The 21,251-nt window shown below is 43.2% G+C and overlaps 1 protein-coding gene and 1 pseudogene across 4 annotated transcripts in view; both read right to left on the bottom strand.

The window, feature by feature from the left end:
• Positions 1-21,251, bottom strand: part of Arfgef3 (ARFGEF family member 3) — a 162,607-nt gene that overhangs the window by 68,426 nt on the left and 72,930 nt on the right. For 3 of the 4 annotated variants that reach the window (XM_021259354.2, XM_021259353.2, XM_004846075.3), the window contains 5 exons: positions 20,262-20,384; positions 16,877-16,919; positions 14,747-14,825; positions 5,101-5,205; positions 3,983-4,316 (listed from right to left, as the gene is read on the bottom strand). In XM_021259354.2, the coding sequence (XP_021115013.1) occupies positions 3,983-4,316; positions 5,101-5,205; positions 14,747-14,825; positions 16,877-16,919; positions 20,262-20,384 (684 nt within the window). The remainder of the gene's footprint in view (positions 1-3,982; positions 4,317-5,100; positions 5,206-14,746; positions 14,826-16,876; positions 16,920-20,261; positions 20,385-21,251) is intronic. The other variant, XM_021259356.2, reaches the window with a different exon arrangement.
• On the bottom strand, positions 11,034-14,724 carry LOC147824212 (small EDRK-rich factor 2 pseudogene; annotated as a pseudogene).

Below are 21,251 nucleotides of genomic sequence, written 5' to 3'. Positions count from 1 at the left end.
CTGCATTTTTCTTTGCATTTACTTCTTTGACATCAGAGAATGATGATTACGCCGGGCCAATGTCAGTCAGCCCTGCCTGTCTCCCTTTCCCCTTCCTGTCTCCATCCCTCTTTTCCTCCTCTGCTCACTCTCTTTCTTGCTCTTTCTCTCTGCAGAGCTGCATCCAAGTCTCTAGATGTGTGGGCCTCTAGGTGCTCGTCTCTTGCTGAAAGGGCGAGTGACTTTTTGGGGGACAGGAGCTTTGTTTGGTTTGGTGCTGGGGATAAGACCAAGGTGTCACTCATGACTGTGCTGCGGAGTGGCACCCCAGCCCGGGACAAGAGTGTAGACCTCGGTTTCTCTTGGGACCCCCACCACGTTCTCTAATCTGACTTTACTAGTAATAAATTCGATATTAATTTTAATCCCTACATTAATCTTGTGCTGACCTATCAGTGGCCTCAGATGCTAGACAGGGGACAGAGTGAGCAGGCTTCTGAAGAACCCTCAACAAATACAAAAAGGAGTCAGAGCTTTTGAATCCTGGCTTCTTCAGGTGGGCAGGGGGCAGTGGAGACAGAGGGTGGGTGCCCTGGTCTCAAGAAGTCGAGGGACCCCTTCTAAAGCCCAACTGTGACAGGGACAAAAGAACCAAGGTGAGCTTTTTCATAATGATTTTGTTTCTTTGGGCGGGGGGAGTGGATTTAGAAAAGAGAATGTACTTTGGAAAACAGAATGTCCTTGTGTCCTTAACAGGCACGTGTACATATGGCAGAGTGAGAACAGGGAAATAATAAACCAAGCGTTCAAACTTCAAAAGGCTAAACAAACATCCTGGAAACAGAGTGGTTTTCTTTGTGTGCATAAACCCTGCACATTTTGGTATCTAGGTTACCAACTTCCCCAAATTATGGGTTTTGCCACAGACAGCGGAGGTGGTGCTTCTCAGAACAACCCAGCCCAGATCTGTCTGCTGCGGGACTGGCTGGACATACTGCTCAGGTCAAGTGTCTGTTTCTGACCTTACATCTGCAATGCAACCTTGGAAAATTAGAACATCTGTGAGAAGGGGGAAAGCATAACTGATTTCCTTGGCAGTGAAGAAATTATTGAAAATACATTTAGCACCAACATCTTCCAAATGTGTTCCTCATGTCCCTTCTAGAAAATGGTGTGGTGTTTGCACATAACCTACACCACGCTTTCAGTATATTTTAAATCATCTCTACCTTGTTTATAATACTTAACACAATGTAAATGCTCCATACATAGTTGACATTCTGTATTCAAACAACAAGGTGCAGTTTTCAGTACAGACACAATATGTTTTCCTCAATTATTAAGCCATAGTTGTTTGAATCTTCAGATATGGAACCCATGGAACTGGAAACCTGGCCCTATTTACTTGGCCTTCAGATAGCAAGTGGCTAAACTGGTCAGTGGCTAAAGGGTAGGATGAGGTTTAAAGAAGAGCAAGACCAGTGGTCTGGGGAACAGAGAAGGATTTTGAGAGCAAAGAGACAGCTGTAGTTGGATCATTTGGGTTCACAGCTAAGCTTTACTGCCTTCAAGATACAGGACTTTGGGCAAGCGACACTGCCTCAGAAAGTTTAAGCTTCTGGAAAGAGGGGAAAATATGACCATCTTAAGGAATCAAAATGTTGGCAGTGTAGCCCGTTGTAATCAAGCAGTCAGCTCTACGATGTGGAAGTGACTCATGGGGACCAGAGGTGTGAGACTGAACAGAGGCTGCAAGGTGGGAACAGGACAAAGTGGGGTCGGTCAGACAGAATAAAGGTGCTTGCTGGGGAATAATGGGAAATGAGAGTGAGGCAAAGGCTGCAGAAACAGCACAGAAGTTCGCCCTTGAGGGGAGAGGCAACGAGTCATCAGAGAGCCCTGGGCTGGGTGGAAGTTGTTAACAGTGTTAATTCATGAACCTACCTCGGGTGAGACAGACAGAAACGAGACAGGCAGGAGAGAGGGCGGCCAGCCGGAACTGGACTATGCTCTGTTTTCCTCTTCTTTAGCAAGAAGTGCACCATATATTTGAGGGGCATCTCATACTTACAAAGCACTGAGGCAGACTTTGTTGCATTTTGAACTTGTAAAATTTGGGCTGTTTCAATGAAGTACACATGAGAAAACTATAAATTCAGAGTTAAGTGATTTCCCTTACCCACCTAGCTCGTGAGGGACAGAGACAGGACTGGAACCTTGACTCCTCTTACATTCAGGCTCAAGAAGTGGGTAGCTGGACCAGTGTAGAAAAGTCTCTGCTAGAATCGTTCACATTCTCACATAGAGATCAAGATCAGAAATAAATGAGGGACAGGAGAAGACTGTGGGTTCAGGGTCAGAGAGATTAGGGTTTGTACTTTTTCTTTCTTTGGGACCTTGGGTAAATCATGTGGCCTCATAAAGCCTCAGTTTCTTTGTGGGATAGAAAATTCCTTTTCTCTGGTGTCACATTTCTGTTCAGAATACTGAGTAGAGTAAAATTCTGAGCCTTTCTTCTCCCTTCTCTGGCTTTGTCCAGGTGGAGGGGGAAGCCCCGACCTGCCAGGTGAATTTAGGAGGAGCTGGGCATGTGTGGCCTGCCCCTCCCTTTCTCCCTCCCTTCCTGGGGATCTGCTCCTCAAGGAAGTCTGCACCAGCTCCTCCAAGCTACAGGTTTAACAGGGCAGGGAAGCTCCCTCCTGGAGGTCCCTGCTGCCTGAGTGGTCATCAGGTCCTGGTCTCACTTGTCTCCAAAGCAATGCCAACTTTAACAACCTAGAGGTGGTTGGTTCTTAAAGAAAAAATGGCAATTATATTATGTACCCATAGATTTCCTTAACCAGCAACTGAATCTGGGTTACTCCTTCATTTCTAAAAATGCTGGGTCAGATTTTTTTTTTATCATTCATTATAGTCAAATCCCTTGAAAACACCACCACGAAATGATTCCAATTTAATTTTTGCTCCTTGATCATGGCTGCAGAAGCAAGAGCAAGAAGCAAGGGGACAAAGGGACCATGGTCATTTTGAAAGCAGCACAGTGAGATGCACACATGTGCCACTACTGTGGCTGCCACCCTCACCAGTCAACCTGTGGCAAATGTGGGCACCCTGCCAGGTGCCAGGGAAGGCATGACTGCAGTGCCAAGGCTGGAGAGTGAGCCACCACTGGCCTGGCTGAACCATTTCCGCAGATTCCTCGTGGATTCAAGCCCAAGAGGGCAGCTGTTATAGTGTCCAGTTTATCTTAAGAATTCCAATGATTAGCTATGCTGTATATATACATTTTAAAATTTAACAACTTAGAAACTTTTGGGGGGCAAATATTGCTTAAAATAAAAGGATCATTAAGGGAATTTTGTTACTCTCATATTTTTGGGGTGGGGGAGCGGGTAAGTACCCTAAGGAAAAGCAGTTTGATCTTTATGAACAAGTTCACAGAAACAAAAACACTGAGGACTTTTTCTTTTGAGCTCTTTGGAAAAAAGCAGAGAACCCCTTTTTGAAGAATCTGCAAAGTAACCCTAGCTCTTGCTCAAAACCAAAAAAGTAGCACCCTGTGATGCCTATGGCCAACTGGACAACCTTAATATCCTCACTGGGGCCATGACATTTGGGACAAAGGGATTCCTTTGAGCAAAAAGAGATTAATAAAGCTGTTTGTGGATAGTTTAACAGCGTGAGTATAAAACAATTTTGAAGTCTGATTTTGGCAACGGTGACTAAATTACGTATCTGTACTCACAGCTCCTAAACTAGCAGGATGGGTCTCAGCCAGGGCCCAGTCTGGTGCACAACTGATGGAGTTTTAACAAACTCGGGGCTAATTATCTAATGGCTTTCTCTCCCCGGGCTCCCGAAACACGTGCACACACTGACTCTAGAGCCACCGATTATTCCTGGATTCCACATAGTGGCAGTGACGTTCCAGCAAGTGACGAACAAATATTTGTGCCCTTCCGAGGCCAGGACACTGCTGGGACCCCACACCGTGCTTCCCTACCTCCTTCATGATCTTGATGGCTTCCACGCGGTGCTGGGGTGGGGGGTACAGCAGCACGCGGTGGTAGAGGGACTGCAGCACGGGCTTCATGGAGTCCACCGACCCCACCAGGCGGACCAGCTCAGCTGCAAGGTAGTAGATGGTGCGAGCCACAGGGCCACTGAGGGCTGGCGCGGTGCAGGAGCAGCCCGAGCCCCGGCCGTGGTCAGAGACACCTGGGGAGGCTGAGTCAGACTCCACGCTAGCGCTGGCGCTGCTGCTGTGAGCAGAGGTGATGGTTTTGTCATGAACGGGGTTCCCCAGGATTACGATGAGAGCCGGGCACAGGTTTTTCCTGGGAAGAAACAGCAGAAAAAGAATTTTACCAGAACTCAAGTGACAAAATGTGAGTACCACCCTGAGGGCCAAGGTCAGATGTCACAGCCGTGCCCAGGGAGGGCTGGGACCTCACTGCGCCCTCCTTCTGCTATGCTCTGTCCCAGTTTTCCAAGTGCCCCTATCCCTTCAGCCATCAACATTTCTCAAGCTACGATTAAATAAAACATCAGGAGAAGCACTGAGAAGCATTCTCACATGAAGAAATAGGCTCAAAACGCTGAAAGACCTGGTTATAAAGTTTCACCTTATACAAATAACAAAATGGCTTCTCACTGGAGAAGCTGATTTCCAATCCCATACTGATGCCTGTCACTTGGCTTCCACCCTGTCAATAGGCCCGGCAACCCAGAGCCACTTTGTCGGCTGCCTGTGGTGCTGTCACTTCCTGGAATCTGACTATGGGACACTGACCTGTGACAAGGAGAACGTACCGGGTAGGGGCAAGAGTGTAGTTCATGCTCTCCATCCCTGCAGTGCATTTTTATGCTTTTAGAACAAATCGGGAGCTAGGAACATTTAGCAGTTCTTGTCTCTTGTGAGTTTAAGAGGGTTTTGGAAGCACATTTGTTATAATAATCACCAGTTTCTCCTGGATTTTGGGCTGATCAGTGTAAGCAAAGCAATGCCCCCACTTTCCTTTGAAGGCACTTATGGTCAGATGAAACCACCAGTAGGTCACGGGTACAGTGGAGGGGGCTGGAGACGCAGCTACATGGAGCCTGTGGGGCTGGTGTGCTCACCAGATGAGGTCGGTGAAACCCCTGTGCAGGTGCATGGAGGAGGAGGAGCTGCTGAGCACGGACAGAATGCACTCCAGGTACAGAAGCTGCAGCTGCTGGCTGTCACTGCAGAGGAGCAGAACCAACATAGAGACATAGACAAAACACAGACAAAATTAAAGAGGAGGCGTGGGGAGACACTTGCCGAAGTGTTAGGCAATACCAAGGTGCGAGCATGGCTAGTGTTAGGAGCCAGATTGTCCCCAACCCCCAAATCCACAGATTAAAGTCCTAATCCCCAGCATCTCAGAATGTGACCTGATTCTGAGAGAGGCCTCCACTGAAGTGAGCCAGTAAAGTGAGTTTGTTAGCGTGGGCTCTAATCCAATATGGCTGGCGTCCTTCAATGAATGAAAATTTGCATGCAGACACTGTCACAGAGGGAAGAGAACACAGAGACATGGGAGAGGACCCCCACCCTCAAGCCAAGGAGGCAGGCCTGGCACAGACCCCCTCAGAGCCCTGAGAAGAAGCCACCCCACCACCATTTTGATCTTAGACTTCCAGCTTCCGGAACTATGAGAAAGTGAATTTCTCTCTAGACACCCAGTTTTAGGTATGTTATGGTTTAGATCTAAGGTGGCCCCCAAAGCCTCACATGTTTGGAAGGTCACTGAACCTGTATCTGGCTTGCTGTTGGGAGATGGGGTATGGATGGAGGAAGCAGCGGCTGGGGGCATGACTAGGAAGGATGTACTATATCTCCCTCCCCATTTCCTCCTGGATCTCTTCCTGCTTCCTGGCTGTCATAGGTGAGCAGCTTCCTTCTGCTGTCCCCTCCCATCAGGCCACCTCTGCCTGGAGCCAGCTGACCGTGCAAAGACTGAAACCTCTAAGACAGGAGCCAAAATAAACCTGTCCTTTAAGTCACCAGGGTCAGGTATTTTGTCCCAGCAACAAGGAAAGTGACTACGACAGGTACTTTCTTATGGTAGCCCTAGAAAATAGGTTCTTTTTTTTAATTAATAAATTTTACGTTGTAGAAAGGTTTTCTGTATATTTATAGAAAACTGAACATGAAACTGAATTACCATCTTTTACCTATTAGTATATTTGTGATAATTAATGAACAGATATTGCTATATTAACTAAAATCTAGAGTTCATGACAGAATTAGTAATATGTTTAAATGACCAAACCTTTCAAGAAACCATTTACCACATTATCTTTTAGTCCACCCATATTTTATTAATTTACATTTGATTTATTTTTTTATTGAGGAGACTTGGTTTATCAACTGAAATATTATTTTCCCCAAAATTATTGTCAGGCCTGACTTAAGTAAGTCCTTCACAAATAAACAGGACAAAGCAAACAGGCTGCTTTTAGCAAACAGCAGCAGCTTCTCAGTAAATAGGGCAAATGGACTCAAAATGTAGTATACAAACCCCTCCCCCGCAGTGCTGAGAAGTCCAGTAATTGTGTACACACCTCAGCTGACCATCCTTGGGCATCCAAGTCATAAATATTTCACCCCAGATTCCTTAGCCCCTTCAATACCTATATCAGCCTAATTCCTTTCCCAGTTAGTTGCTAACATCTCTCTCCTGGTGTTACCCCATCCACTCACAGGTGAAATCTCTCCCAGCTAGCTGCCACTATTTCTCTCTCCCAATGTTAGCCTGTCTACACACAAATGTGATAACTCAGCTTTTCCCAGCTAGCAGCTAGGATCTCTTGATTTTAGTCCCGGTCCACTGGAATAAACTTTTCTTTCAAAAGCCTATGTTTGACAAGTGAATTCTTTATAACAATTATTCTTGAGTTTCTCAATAAAGCCAGAAAAGAAAACATATAGCTTTATAGGAAGCACAGTCTTATACGCCCAGGTTAGATTTTCTCTCCAGCCCACCGAAAAGTATTAAAATTCCTCTAGCTGATAAGAGAGACAGGCAGGGGTGAGAAAAATTTCTCTGTCTTTTCTTTCTGCCTCTCTTTCTTTTATGGTACTGGGCATTGAACACAGGGCCTTAACATTGTGCTACATCTCCAGCCCATTTTAAAAAATTTAATTAAATTTTATTTCAAGACCAATTATTGCTAAGTTGCCCAAGCTGGGCTTGTATTTGTGATCTTCCTGCCTCAGCTTTCTGAGTAGCTACGATTACAGGCATGCTCAAAAAATTTAATTTTCAAAGATACAAATATATAATCTTTTAAGAAAATTCAGAAAGGAGTCTCTTATGGGGTGAAATACTGAGGAAAAAAAGGAAATCAGATAAAAATAACTTTGGTTGTATCTTTTTCTCCTAATTTTAAAGAAACAAATACCAAAAGGAAAGTTAGTGTTCTTAGCAGCTCACCTCCTGGGAAGTGGAAGGGAGTGGAAGGGAAAAGCAAGGCTCTCAGCACATAAGCTAGAAACTTAGAGATAGGAAGAGAGAAAAGAAAAGCCCACCATCTCAAAGGCCAGAAGGCCTCCTCCCTGTACCTGCCCAATTCAGAAAGACCATGCAGTTGTAAGACAAGGAGAGATGGAGGCTGGAGGGGGTGGTTATGGCTTCTTCATTTAAATGCTCCACTAAATTCTACATTCAGTGTTGGATGCAGTCAATTGAGACATTATGCTCTAGAACTAGTCGGTAAGATACTGCCCAGGGACAAAATCCTGCCCATATCCATGAGAAACCCAAATGACGAATAAAGAGCAAAATAAAAGATAGATCTTTTTTAAATGGGAAGGGATCCAGAGATGGAGAGAGAGAGAAGGGAAGGGGAAAGGGATGAAAAAGGAATTAAGATGTTCTATGCATGTACCAACTCTCCACAAGGAATGTAAACATTATGAACTGCAAACATCCACTAAAAAAAAAAAAGATTTCGAGTTTTAAAAGGGCTGTAAGGCCAAACAAAAGCAATGAGAAACAGAGACAGTATGTGGCTCTTTGCAGAAGTTTGCTGAGCCATATTCTAAAAAGATCTCCTTTGTCCAAAAAACTGTAATGATTAAAATAATGTCTTCATCTCGGAAAGAGAGTGGCACTTACATTTGGGCATTTTGTAGCACAGCTTCTTAGGGTGGGGGAAACAGGGCCAAGGGCAACCTCCCACAGAAATCACCACTGTTTGTCAAGAGGAAGGTGATGACCGGATGAAGAGTGAGAAGTATGGAGGAATTAGTCCTTTGTGGGCCAGGTAAGGACTTTACATTGTTTACAAGACCTAACTCCTGTCCTAAAACATTACATTCTTCATTCTCATGGGACAAGGCAGACAAGTAAGCAAGTAGACCATGCACTGGAAAGAAGTACTGTAAATGAATAATTTAAAATAAGTTTCTATGAACCCATAGATGAGGGGCACTGGCTTTGGAAAAATTTCCACAGGAAATGGTATCCCAGTAGAGCCCTAGCGTTCAAGGAGGAGTGTGGGTCGGGGAGGAGCTGGGGAGGTGGTGCATGTGAAAGGGGGGACAGGTGCCGTAGATGGTACTAAGAAGTCTGGACTTCATTCTGCAGAAGACTGACATGACTACATTTGTGTTTTAGACCATTCATTCTGGATGCTTTAGCATGAACAGACAGGAGAGGGCAAATCAAGAGGGCCACAATATCAGTTATATGATGCATTTAAAAATCAGTTCTGGAAGAATCATTTTTGTTGCAGTCTCAATTAATCTTTCTGGCCAAGCACTGGACCTACTAAGAAGCTTAGTTATTAAATGCCCCAATGCAAAAAATTCTCTTTCTGCCTCAAACTGTCAGGTTAGCATCACAATACTAAACTAAGTATAGAAAATAAAGATTATCAATTTCTGAATTCATCAGAAATAAGGCTTTGAGAAAAGCTTCAAGCAATCAAGTCTCCCATGAGCATCGGCAAAGCAGCCCTGACAGGGAACTCATCTCCAAGGTAACTGCCTGGGGGTCTCCTTGGAGACCGAACAGGGCAGCTTTCCTATGGGCTGCAGCAGGCTGGGAAACGAGTGTTCATGGCCTTGCATGAGCCATGCCATTCAGGGAGCTGTTAAAAATGCAAGCATTTTGCATCCGTGTCCCTCACTAAATGCATATCCACACGTGCAGTGTGTGTGGTGCCTTTCAGATTTGCACGGCTGTGGACAGACCACCGTGGGGACGCACAGAGAGGAAAGAGCTTAGAACCCAGCCAACTCGTTCAAAACCCATGAGGGGAAATGTGCCTCCTCAGCAGGGCTGGAAGTCACTCTTCCTGGTCTTCTGTCTGAACATTTCATAGCTGGCAGGCTGGGGGTCTGCCAGTCCCACATCTGCTCATCACTGAGTTTCTTCTAGGCACAAGATCTGTGGAGAATAATTCCCAGGAGCCGACTGGTGGCCATGAAGGCTGAGACGCCACTCTCTGTGGCCAGGTGACCGGGAGGGCAACTGGCAGCATGCTTAGGATCTCTGGAGTTCTTAGAGGTTTTGTTTAAAACCACTTTTTACTTTACCTCTCTTAAAAATAACATTTGAATTTGGTTGGAAAAAGGAAATAAGGAAGGAGTAAAATGGAACAAATGATACAACTACTTTGGCCAGGTCCACTGATCCCCAGCTGCTAGTGTAGACTCCTGTCTGACATTTGGGATGAGGACGACAGGAAGAGGGAGCCAGTGGCAGGTGACAGACAGAGAACGAATAAATATCACCTTAAGCCCAATTATCCTTCCAAAAACTCTTGCATTTAAGCAGCATCATGTATGGCAATGCTCCTGATACAAAACTCTGTGGATGTGCATCTCTGAGACAAGTCGGGGACCTGGACTATACCTGAGTGCATTTTCTGAACCCTCCGGAGAGACTGAATGGACCTCGGATATACTCCCTACCCAGCCCAGGGCCTGATCCGAGCACAGACTGTGGAAATGGTTATTGAGAAGTACCAACCATCGTGGGACTTCAAAGGAGGAACCTACTTAGCAGGGAGGGATGGCATCGAGTTCAGCTGATAGCAATAAAAGAATGAAGGTAGTAAATTGAGAAGAGACCATACAGATGTGGACACCTGATAAGCAGGAACCGAGTAGCGGAGTGCACGGCATAGCCTGACCCGGTAGACGTGAAGGATTCTCACCCCCGCTGCCCTGATTGCTCTGCACCCTGGCTTCTTTAGCAGCACCCCATCCCCTTAGGGTAATGGAATCATGACAGGAAGGACCAAAACCAAACAGCGCAAACAATCTCTAGAGACAGAATCATGACTAGGGAAGCTGCATTGAAAAACCAAGCAGGGGCTGGGGTTCTGCTGCCGCCTCCCTCGAAAGCACAAGGTCCCAAGTTCAATCCCCAGTACCAAAAAAATAAAAAAGGAAAAAGAATGGATGCACATTGAGGCGATACTCTTAAGTGAAATAAATAGGACACACATGTGTAAATACCAGATAGTTTCTCTAGTGTGAGAAACTGAAAGTGCAAATAAGGACTAAAAGGTGTAACAGATAATGTGAAATAGGAAGAAAAGGGGCAAAGGGGAAGGGGAAGTGGGAGGGGTAGGGGAAAGGAAAGAAGGGAATGGAATTAATATGAGAAAAGGAAAAAATGGAAACAAAGTCTTTGTAAATAGGGAGGGATGGAGGGGTTGAAGGGAGGGCAGGGGAAGGGGGAAAAATAAGAACCAAGAAAGATTATGTAAAGGTGCAAATTTCCAATGATGAATGTCATTATATTGTATACCTAAAATGTACCAATAAAATAAAATTTAAAAAAAAGAAAAAGAAAAACCAAGCAGGACTATGAGAATTCTGTTAAATCCACTAAGCTATGTAACAATGTACCTAAAGCCATTTTTAAAAAATTACACAGCTACTTTTAATACTTTGGGATTTGCCCCACAGGAATAAAAAACACTGGGAAGGGGTAACCTCTTCACCCCCAGGAGTGGCCCAGGGTGGGTGGCCCAGGGAGAGAGAGGCTACCTGAGGGGAAGGAAGCACAAAAGGGACCCGCTGCAGACTCAGGGCAAAGGGAGCGGCCTCAGTGTTGGGACCTGTGAGTGCTACAGGAGGAGACGTGAGCATGGTGGGACTGGCTCCAGGCACACAGGCGAAGGGCAAGAGGGTTGGACACGAAGCTACAAAGCTACTTGGGTTCCGTCTCCTTCTCATTTGCTTTTTTCCTGCTTCTGCTGGATGATCTCCCAGTCCCTCTGCTTATGGGCGGCAGCAGAAAGCCCGTCATCTCGGTGTTTCCCCTTAACCGAGTTGCTCTGCTTTTTCATATTCTTCTGGCGGCAAGCTCACGCTGGTTACCCAGGGTCAGGGCAACAGCAGCGGCTCCGGCCTCCCTAGAGTCATTTTTGATTCAGTATTCAATGAGAACCCCAAGAAAAACACATCTGTGTCCAATGAATCACTTTCCCCATTTAAAGCCTGTTTTCAAGTCATGGGGTGAAGAAATGGTTTCAGTGGCTGACAGGAATCTATGCCTGTGGTTTCTAATACATGGTGTGCACATAGGCGGTATATATTTATGCAATGCATTTGCCTGACAAACTACTGTCAAATTTTTGTCCTAAGAAGCTCAATATTACTGCATCATAAACTAGAATTAGCACCAACAGTAAACAAAGCAATTTAGAACCAAAATATATCAAATATTTACTACATGCCAGACATTCTGCAGTTAAAAAAGATTCCATGTATTTTAGTACTTCCATGGAGATACCAAATCTGACTGCCTATACTTACGTGACAGACATAACCTTGGCCTGCCCCAGGCAAACTAGGTTATGTGATCACAGGCCAGATGAGGGCACCTGTAGCTGGTGCTAGAGCCATCTATGGTTTTTTTTTTGGTACTGGGGACCGAACTCAGGACCCTGTGCTTCTGAGGCAGGCGGAGGCACCACTGAGCTAAATCCCCGGCCCTCGAATCTATGTTTAACCATGGCTGACTGTCAGGCACTTACAGGACCTATTTGAAGTCTTTTCTGATCAATGAACCATGGTACATCTTAAACCTATCATTTACAGACCCACACACTCATCCTGACTTATTCCGATAGCTAGTTTTAATTATTAATAGGCATAACTATCATGTGCTCCACCCTGCTGCCTAATTTTCTAGCACTTAGATAACTCTAGATTTTTCCCTTAGGACACTACTTAGAAAAAAAAGTTCAGGTTATTTGTTTTTCCTTGCCTATGAAGCAATGAATATAAGCTTTATGTTTTTCAAAGTTTTGGTGGTCTTGGTTTTACCTTCTGACAGTGCTAATGCTGACCTATCTGGGGTGGTAGGTAGGAAAGATCTAGCAGCCAGCATGAGGGTCTGATGAACATAGACCACAGAATGCTAGCACGGAGGAGGCTTTGCAGGATTGTGATGGAGTAAGAGGAAAAGCCATGGACAGTCACATCTGAACTGGAGTAAATGAAGGGGGAGCAGGTTCTATAGAACCACAGAAAGGACCAAATGTGCCACACCCTGGGAGTGACTCCTACCTCCTCTCCAGTGACAGGCGGGGTTGTCTTATCTGCTCCTCTTGTGTGCTGGACAGAAATGAAAGTGGTCCACGCTAGACTTGCCCCTGGCTCTCGGGGTTAGGATGTCACCTAACCCCGAATGCAACTCCCAATTCCTTTAACCTACTCCAAAATCATCTACTTCAAACTCAGATCCTGCAACAATCCCTCCTAACACCCTTTCATCGGGTGCGCCTTAGTTTCCCACAATGTTCAGACTCTCTCACACTCACAGGCCAAGAAGCCTAATTGTGTACACCTCACAGATCTTGTGATCTTTGGCGGTTGGCCACTGACTGTCTTTCAAGTGAATTTTTTCAGTTGATCTTACAAAGACCCCCAAATGTTTCATATTATAAATATTATAATGCAATAATAATTACATTGATTATTTTATAGAATGTATAAGCTTACAGTGGTTGAGATCCTTGCCCAAAGCCAGAAGCTAGTAAGTAGCAGAGCTGGGAGTTTAAACTAAGCAACCCAACAAAGATAATATAGTTGGGATAATAGTGAATAAAAATAAAATCACTCTTGAGTCTTAGGAGAAAATGTGCTGTGGGAACATATCCCAGCTCTGATGTGACTTCCGGCTCAGTGGTGATGGGGAGGAGCTGGGGGGCCCAGGAGAGGTTAGCACTTCAGACTCTGGGTCACTGAGGAGCAGAGTGAATATGGGTCCCATCTAAACCAGGGCACCACTGAGAATGAAGGAGGGTGATCATCATGAGTACACAACAGGCATAACCTGGGACTGTCTCCAGCAAGCCTTACAGGATGGTGACCCTACAGATGGGGTCGCTGGGGTAGGTGCTGGAGCCCTCGGTTAGGATGAAACCCGAGTGTCATCTCCACTGCTCCTACTCTTGCTGGCCAGGAAACATGGGGACCTGAGCAGGTCACAGCAGGAGCCACTTACATCCCATCTGCTGAGGAAGGGGGTGCCCAGACTGGCTTTGGTCAAAAACCTGTCTAGGGCCCAGACATGGGAGAAATTTGAGTGTGAGTGGGGAAGAAGTTAAATGGTATCTGCTATTTTTTTTTTTTTTTTGGCTTATACAACCTATTAGATCTCATTTTTGCACACATTTCAGGTAGAAAACATGATGTTGTATGATACATATATACAGATATAGATATAGATACATATATATATAGATATAGATACACACACACACACACATATATATATAGTAAAATGGTTCTGCTGTAAAACAAATTAGCATATCCATCATCTCGCACAGCTACCCATTTCCCCTTCCTGTGGCAAGATCAGCTACAACCAACTCATTCAGCAGAAGTCCTGAATACATTAAGCTATTATTAACTGTAATCCTCAGGTTGCAATTAGATCTTCTGACTTATACTGCATATTCACTACTTTCCCCATTCCCCTATAACTTTGTGACCACTATATTACTTTCTACCTAGGTATTTGACCTTGAAGTGCCTGATATAAAGGGAGTTTCATTTGGTCCAAACATGCAGGTGACTTAGAGGATTAATGGATAAATTCGTATAGATATCTACAGCTGGTAGAGACCTTTCATCTCATGTTGGCAGGTCTGGGTCTTTTGTGGTTTGGCTTTACTCTGGTTGCAAAAGTTGCCTCACCCTACCACATGGAGGGTTAGAACAAGAATTACCTAATGAATTAATGTCACTAATCAAACATGCATGCCAAAAAAAAAGAAAGAAAGAATACAGAAGTCAGAGTAATATGCTCTCTTTAAAGGTAGGCATGTGAGCTCACAGCCTTGGGGAATGTCACAAGCAATAGAAGAAGTGCACACAATTCAGCTCTGCCATTTAACGGAGGAAGGCAGAGTATCACAGTCCCATGAGAATAGTCATTTACAGTCACACAGCGGGGCCAGGCCCAACATAGCAGGAGCCCTCCCAACAACCCAGCTCTCAGCCCAACATTTCTTTCATGCACCCCAGTGCTCAGAGGATTAGCTCTTCTTCACAAGGTACTTTTTTTTCCATCTTCACTTCAGAAAATTGTATCCTTCAGCAATGATTATTTGGCAATTTGATATTCCCCAAGGTCTCTGAATATATTTCAGGCGAATACCAGTGGGAGGGAACCTCTGTCCCTATAATCTGCAATTTTATGTGATGTTGCAGACAGAAGTTATTTCAGAAACAGATTGCCATGGCTACGCATGGCAAGGCACTTACTTTATGGAGGCTTGAAGCTTCTCACACAGGACAGAGAGGACAGAGACAACGTCATCACAGAGGGTCTCTACCGATGACCCTTTGAATCAGAGGAGGGGACAGGCATTAGATCCTAGTGGGGGCTCCAAGAGCTTCCTCAACAGTCCTTCCTGTCCTCTGCTTTGGACCCCTTTCAGGACTGAGGTGATTTTCAGATTAGCATCTCCCTTAGGCCACCAAAACAATTGGAGGAAAGGTGAGAATTAAATATACTCATTCCTTTCTAAAGTAAAGCACAAAAAAAGGTGGTCCAAAAGAAAATAATAGATCATTTCTAATTACAGGCAAAATTCATTTGTACTTAATGAAAGGAGAGTAGGTGAATTTAAGAAACAACACAGAGCGAAATACAATATGGCAGCATGAACAAAAGACAGAACTAAGAAAACAGATGAAAAGGGTGAAATAATTCAGGCACCATCTTCATCTTCTTTTGTGTCTAGCCTCTGCGGGACACATGGTCTTTCTCAATAATGGAGCAGTAGCCAATGTTAGAAAAATAATTTTTCCCTCCAAATGGATTCTAATTTCCAGAAACTAGAATTAAAACTCCCGCAGAAGCACTGTAGGAAAAAGTCTGGAATTTGGGATGTGTTCCCATGCAGATCCACAACTTGCTGATTGTGTGAGCTTGGGTAAACTTCGGTTTTCTTTTTAGTGAACAAGATAAACAATCCAGACTTCACAGAATTGTTGAGCCAAATGAAATAATAAGCTGGAGTATTTGTTTCTAAAATAGAAAACCTATAAGAGTCTACAGAAATATGCCTAAGTATAAATGGATGAAGGACCATGAAGTCAACTAAGATGGAAGAAACATGGCAAGAGCGTAGGAGAGAAAAGAAAAATAGATTTGGAAGAGGTAGAGGAAGAAAAATAAATTCTGATCCTCAGAATTTAAGATCTTAAATGCAGGAACAAAAGTGAGAAATGATAGGGTACAACGATAAAGCAGAGTTTAAAGTCAGATCCATAAATAGCCCTTATGCTCAATTTTAGATCAACTTCAAATGAGCCCCTCTATCGATTTTTCCTAGTATATTTTTACAGATGAACCCTTGGCCAAGAGCAGGCTGACTCCCTTTCATGAGACTGCAGTAGCCAAAGAGAAGAGAGGACGGGAGGCATCTTCCAGCACAGCTCTGAGAGCTGCAGGAGCAGAAGCCTTGGCCCAGCTTTCTCTGGCACACGCCCCCAAAACGTGGCAGGATGGGACAGAACAGGATGCCACAGCACGCTCCCCGGTAACTTACTGAAAGCATTTCTACTTCTCCTTTCTTGCATTTACTCCTTTTCTCCTAATTATGGCTACTTAGCTGTCCCTCTCCTTTTCATTCCCTTTGTTTTATCTTTTCCTTACTCCTCCCTCCCTCGTCCTTGTAATTAATGGCAAAGACATAAAGAAAAACAGGCTTTCCAAATATTTTTTAAATTCATGAACAAAGCCCGAAATAAAACCTATGTTTTGATTTTTAAATTCGATGATTTGAATTTTTCATATCTTTTGTAAGAAAATTATACTATCAGAACTGTTTCTAAAACTTAAATTACTCACTAATTATATGTCCACTTCTATTCTTTTCTTTTCCTGTGGGTCAGAATGAAAGTTCCTTAATTTGGTTTTGATCTGTGTCTTAAAGTGGGCCACCTGAAGGACTCCCTCGAAGATGCCTCATTTTTTCATGTCAAGGAATTGCCATTTGACAAACATAACTGATGCAATAGCACTATATGTCCATCAGATTTCTATAATCCTCCAGTCAGTTCTCTTTTTAGTAATTAAACCTGACTGCATAGAGAAGGGAGTAACTTAAAAAAGCTACCAGCCTGCACATGGGAAGTATGTTAAGAGTTAACTTCCCTCACATAGTTGGAACAGGAATAGGCATAGTTGGCATTAGTGAGTGTAGGAACAGAAGGAAGATAGCAGCTGATTAAATAATACCACACATGGCAAAGCTGAGCAGAGCCTCCAAGGAGAAGAGTAAACCAACCCAAGGGCTCCTAGGCATCTTTACACCCCTGATGCCAAGCACATATCTGGCATTTTTACTCTTTTAAAACTGAAGTAGTGAAAAACAAATCAAATACCTTGACTCCCAAAGTCCTGCGGTGCCTCTGGGTTTTCAATTATCTAGTGAAGGAGACACACACAGACAGTTAGGAGATACAGGCAAGAAAAGTCCTCATTCTCAGACACTGGAAAATCCTAGGAAACAAAATGGAACTCTCAGTGCTCTGGGCTCAGCTTCTTTACCCAAGCGCATTGTTCGAGTCTTGACAGCGTTTCACCATTGTCTGCATCTATGAGAAAGACTGTGGTTCAGAACTCAGCTTATTGCTTCCCAGAATAACACATCCAAGAATCATACCCTTCCCAGGGGCTTCAGCCCTGTGGTGCTACATGAGTCCAGGCTGCTAGGCTATGACTTGCAGTAATGCCTACCTAAAGAGGTGACTTTATCTTTGCATAGACAATGATTTATCCCAAGTCCATAGACTATGCTGTGCTTGGCCCTAACAGATACAGATTCTTAGCATAGGAAGCGTTAGGCTGCCGGGCTTCAAACTACTGGTCCAAAAATGACCACTGCTCAAGGCACGGTCTTCCTATCTAACGGGGGAGCAGATCAACTTCTGACTGTCAGACCAGCCACTCAGGGCTGTTGCTACGTAGATCCAGAACTGTCATGACAGCAACAACACCGAGGAAAAACAGGAAGAGAAAGCTGCTTACATATAATAAGACTTCCTTCCCATCCCAGGCAAAACTCAGAGACTCCTGAGCTGAGGATGGGAAAGAGGCGATTCTGCCTCCTCACTTCTTTGAACCAGGAAATAATAAAAAGGTATTTTTTTAACCAATTAACTACCAGATATGTAAATCATCCAATGGCATTGCTTTCTAAAAACCATATTATAGGCACACATTTCTACTATTCTTCATTAATTTGCAAGCTCAGCTGCTTCCACAGCAATTTTTGTGAAACGTTACGTTAGTGTCTACAACTCAGCTTATGGCTAAACGCATGGTTAGAACAATATTTTCTGAGGAAACACGCCTCAATTGTAACTAAAGGCAGAAGAATCCCTATTTCAGCTCCAAATATTTGCATGTGGCAATTTTGCCTTTTGAAATGAGCAATTTACAATGTAACAATAGTTTTGGTTGTCCAAGTAAGTCCATTAATAAAGCTGGATTAAAAACTCAAGGTTTCTGAGGATACAAAATCAAAACTGTAACCCACTGTATAGGTGGAGTTGGCGTAGAGATATGGGCATTATGTTGAAGATGTACTTCATGTTGATGTCTTTGCATTCTACATTTATTTTCCTTTGATTATGTTTAGGAATTCCTAATTCTGAGGTGGCTCACAGTGTCTTCCCAGTGAAGGGTAACACTATAAAATATACACATTGTTCCCAGGTAATGCTGAGTATTCCCCGGGGGAAGGCATCACTTCTTTTGAGCAAACCTTACCTTCCTATGGACTCCTCCTCTCTAATAGCTTTTGAAAAAATGTCTAGTTCTTAGGTGAAAAAACTTAATGCCTCCTTCTACTGGACAGATGTGCTTCAAAGATTAGCAAGCTGAGAACTGTGTTTTCCTGGGACATGGAATCGCATCTCCAAGGGATGGCATGAGTAAGAGAGAGGGAGTAACAGGAAACAGGAATTTTCCACCAACTTGACGTCTTGTCTCTGAGTGGGGTGAGTCCAGGTGGTCGTGATGAGCAGGACCGGAAGACTGATCAGCCACAGAGAACTCAGGACACAGGCACAAAATCACAGCTACATCCATTACCATTCTCAGAGCTGAGCGGTAAGAACCAAAAGGCTGAGACATTCGACTCCAAACCTGGAGTCACATGTCACTGAATGGTGGGGACAGACTGAGAAATTCATTTTCAAGCCATTTTGTCATTGTGTGGGCAAACAGCGTGTCTCTGCAGCCACCTAAATGGTACAGTTTACTGTACCCCTTAGGCTACATGGTACGTTCTGTTTACATATCTCAGCCATTGACCAAAACAACCTTATGTGAAGTATGACTGTCTGCTCCTACTTAAAAATTTAAACGTAAGATTAAATGAGCTAATATAATTGAAATCACTTTGAAACCACATTTCATTTAAATGTTTCATTTTAAAACATTAAAATTAATATTACAGTATATGATCATGTTGCCATTTTAGTAAAGATGGAATATGACTGTGTTAACATAAACATTTTCAAAATCTTAGACTTATTTCTATTAAAACACTTTTTCTCCTAATAAGTTTTCTATTTATAGATTTTTTTTTTCCAAAGCTAACATTCTCATACTATTATATTCAAATTCTTGGTATACAAAGGCATCATTTTTAATAAGGGATCATTAAAATTGATTAAATCATCTCAAAATTATTTTAAATAGAAACATAGGCTTTGGATATGGAAAACACAAAAGAACAAAACACAATATATTTTTTTCCATATTAGTGTTTTACACTCTGGGCACATAGGAACTGGGAATGTAGACTGGGAGCAGGTTAGCAGCCTAGGGCTTGAGTTCCGGCCCTTTCATTGAAAAGCTCATTAATTTTAGATTTTAATTTCATCTCTCTGGGCTTTATCTTTGTATCTGGAAGAGAAGGAGTAAAAGAATTTGCCTTGACAATCTGTGAGGTTCCTTTCAACCTCATCCTTTCTAGAAATTAGAAAATAACCAAAGTTGAAATGAGAAATTATTGAAGTTGAACATGAAATCTTAATTTCTATAAAATTAATCTGAGATACTTCAAACTGCAACTGAGATTTCCTAGTTTAAAAAGTGACCAGTGTCATTTCAGAACACTCCTTGCGGATTTTATGAGAATTTTAGTCTAAGTTATCACAGAGGCAGATTTAAAAAACAGAACACTCATTTGAAGAGGAATGGTCTCATTGATAGTCCTAGATGATAATATATACAAGAAGCCAAATAAATTTACATTTCCCCCTAGAAACTCATTTCAGACAATCTGTTCAAATTCAGAGCAAAAAGTTCCAGTGGGCTTTGTTAACCAAGAGGACAAGTCCAGTTCAGCTTCACCCCAAGGGCCCAGCAGATGAGGGAACCTCTGGCACAATCTCTCTGTTAACAAGGAAAATGTTTCCCATCTCTGTGTGTGATAAACTGCTACTTAGTTTTCTTAGCTTCATATTTACTATCACAATAATTTTACTAAAAATGTTTAAGAAGTTTTTAATAAGTAAATTTTAAAGCAATGACAAAATTTATAAAAACTGCAAGAAAAAAAAAACAACTCTCAAAGCTTTGGAGGCGAAAGAAGCAAAATGCTACACAGCTTTACTTATATAAATAAATGTCCTTCCAAAATAAACAAGCCCTTCCTAGCATTTCCAGTGGGAAGTGTCTGTGGCAGGTGGCATAGCAAAAAGTCACTCAGGACACCACCAAGGCCACGATGGGCGTGGAGTGCCACAGGCTTACCGTGTTCTCCTGCCTCTGTCGTAGCTGTAAGGTCAAGTCACTTAGCATCTGACTGAGGGTGGCCCGCACCGCAGTGTTTATGCTGCGCTGGTGACAGCTACACATGTATGTCTCGATGCACACCTAGGAAAGAAAGGAGACGGCAACACATCCACCTGAGACATCAGTTCGTTACCAACGGTCTTTGTCCTCAACCAGAGAGGCTATCAAATTCTCCTTGAACAGAAAGTCAGCCTGACTTCAGACTAATTACTAATGAGAATAACCCAGACATATTTAAAATCCCAGGAAATGTGTTTTTAAGCATATGGAAAATTAATATTTCCCTAAGAAGTACCACTCTTGCAATCTTGCTCTTCTGAGTTTCATAAGGGGATGCAAAATAGTGAATTTTACATGAGCCAAATAATTCTATCAGGAACAAACTCAAATGGCTGGAAATTAATCAGGAAAATCTCTCTTCATGGCCAAACAGGTCAGAATTTATTTATTTTAGCGGAAATGATGTATTTTTGAAACTCTTTATTAGAACATGTTCACAGTGCATAATGATTACATTTATCATAGCGAGTTGGTACATGTATGTAACAGAACTTAATTCTTTTTACTTTCCCTTCCCCTCTTCATCTTTTGGTCCCCTACCTACATCTACAAAAGATCTAACTCCCTGCTTCCTCTCTCCTACCTTTTATTTTTCTCTTTATATTATTTATACTTCGGGCCTCTCATATAAAAGAGACCATGTGATATTTGAGCAGGATGAATTTATTAACTCATGGGTTATAGTCTGAGTAGCCCTTCTCCTGCACTATAAATGAGCTTGACCTTGGAGAGACTTGAGCTCTTCTAGACAGCTAAACAGCAAAGGCAGAACAGCTTATGGTAAATGTTCCATGGTTACTAAGCTGCATCTGGATCGAGATAGCTGTGAATCAACACTGAGTACTTGGTTGGAAGCCACCGGTTTGAGCTTCCCTGGGTGCAGTGACG

This window comes from Heterocephalus glaber, unplaced genomic scaffold, assembly GCF_053883595.1.
Source record: "Heterocephalus glaber isolate CG9 unplaced genomic scaffold, H.glaber_assembly_v1.0 deba00001550, whole genome shotgun sequence".
Classification (NCBI taxonomy): Eukaryota; Metazoa; Chordata; class Mammalia; order Rodentia; family Bathyergidae; genus Heterocephalus; species Heterocephalus glaber.
Note: the sequence above shows the minus strand (reverse complement) of the source record. Positions and strands in the feature narration are given on the sequence as shown.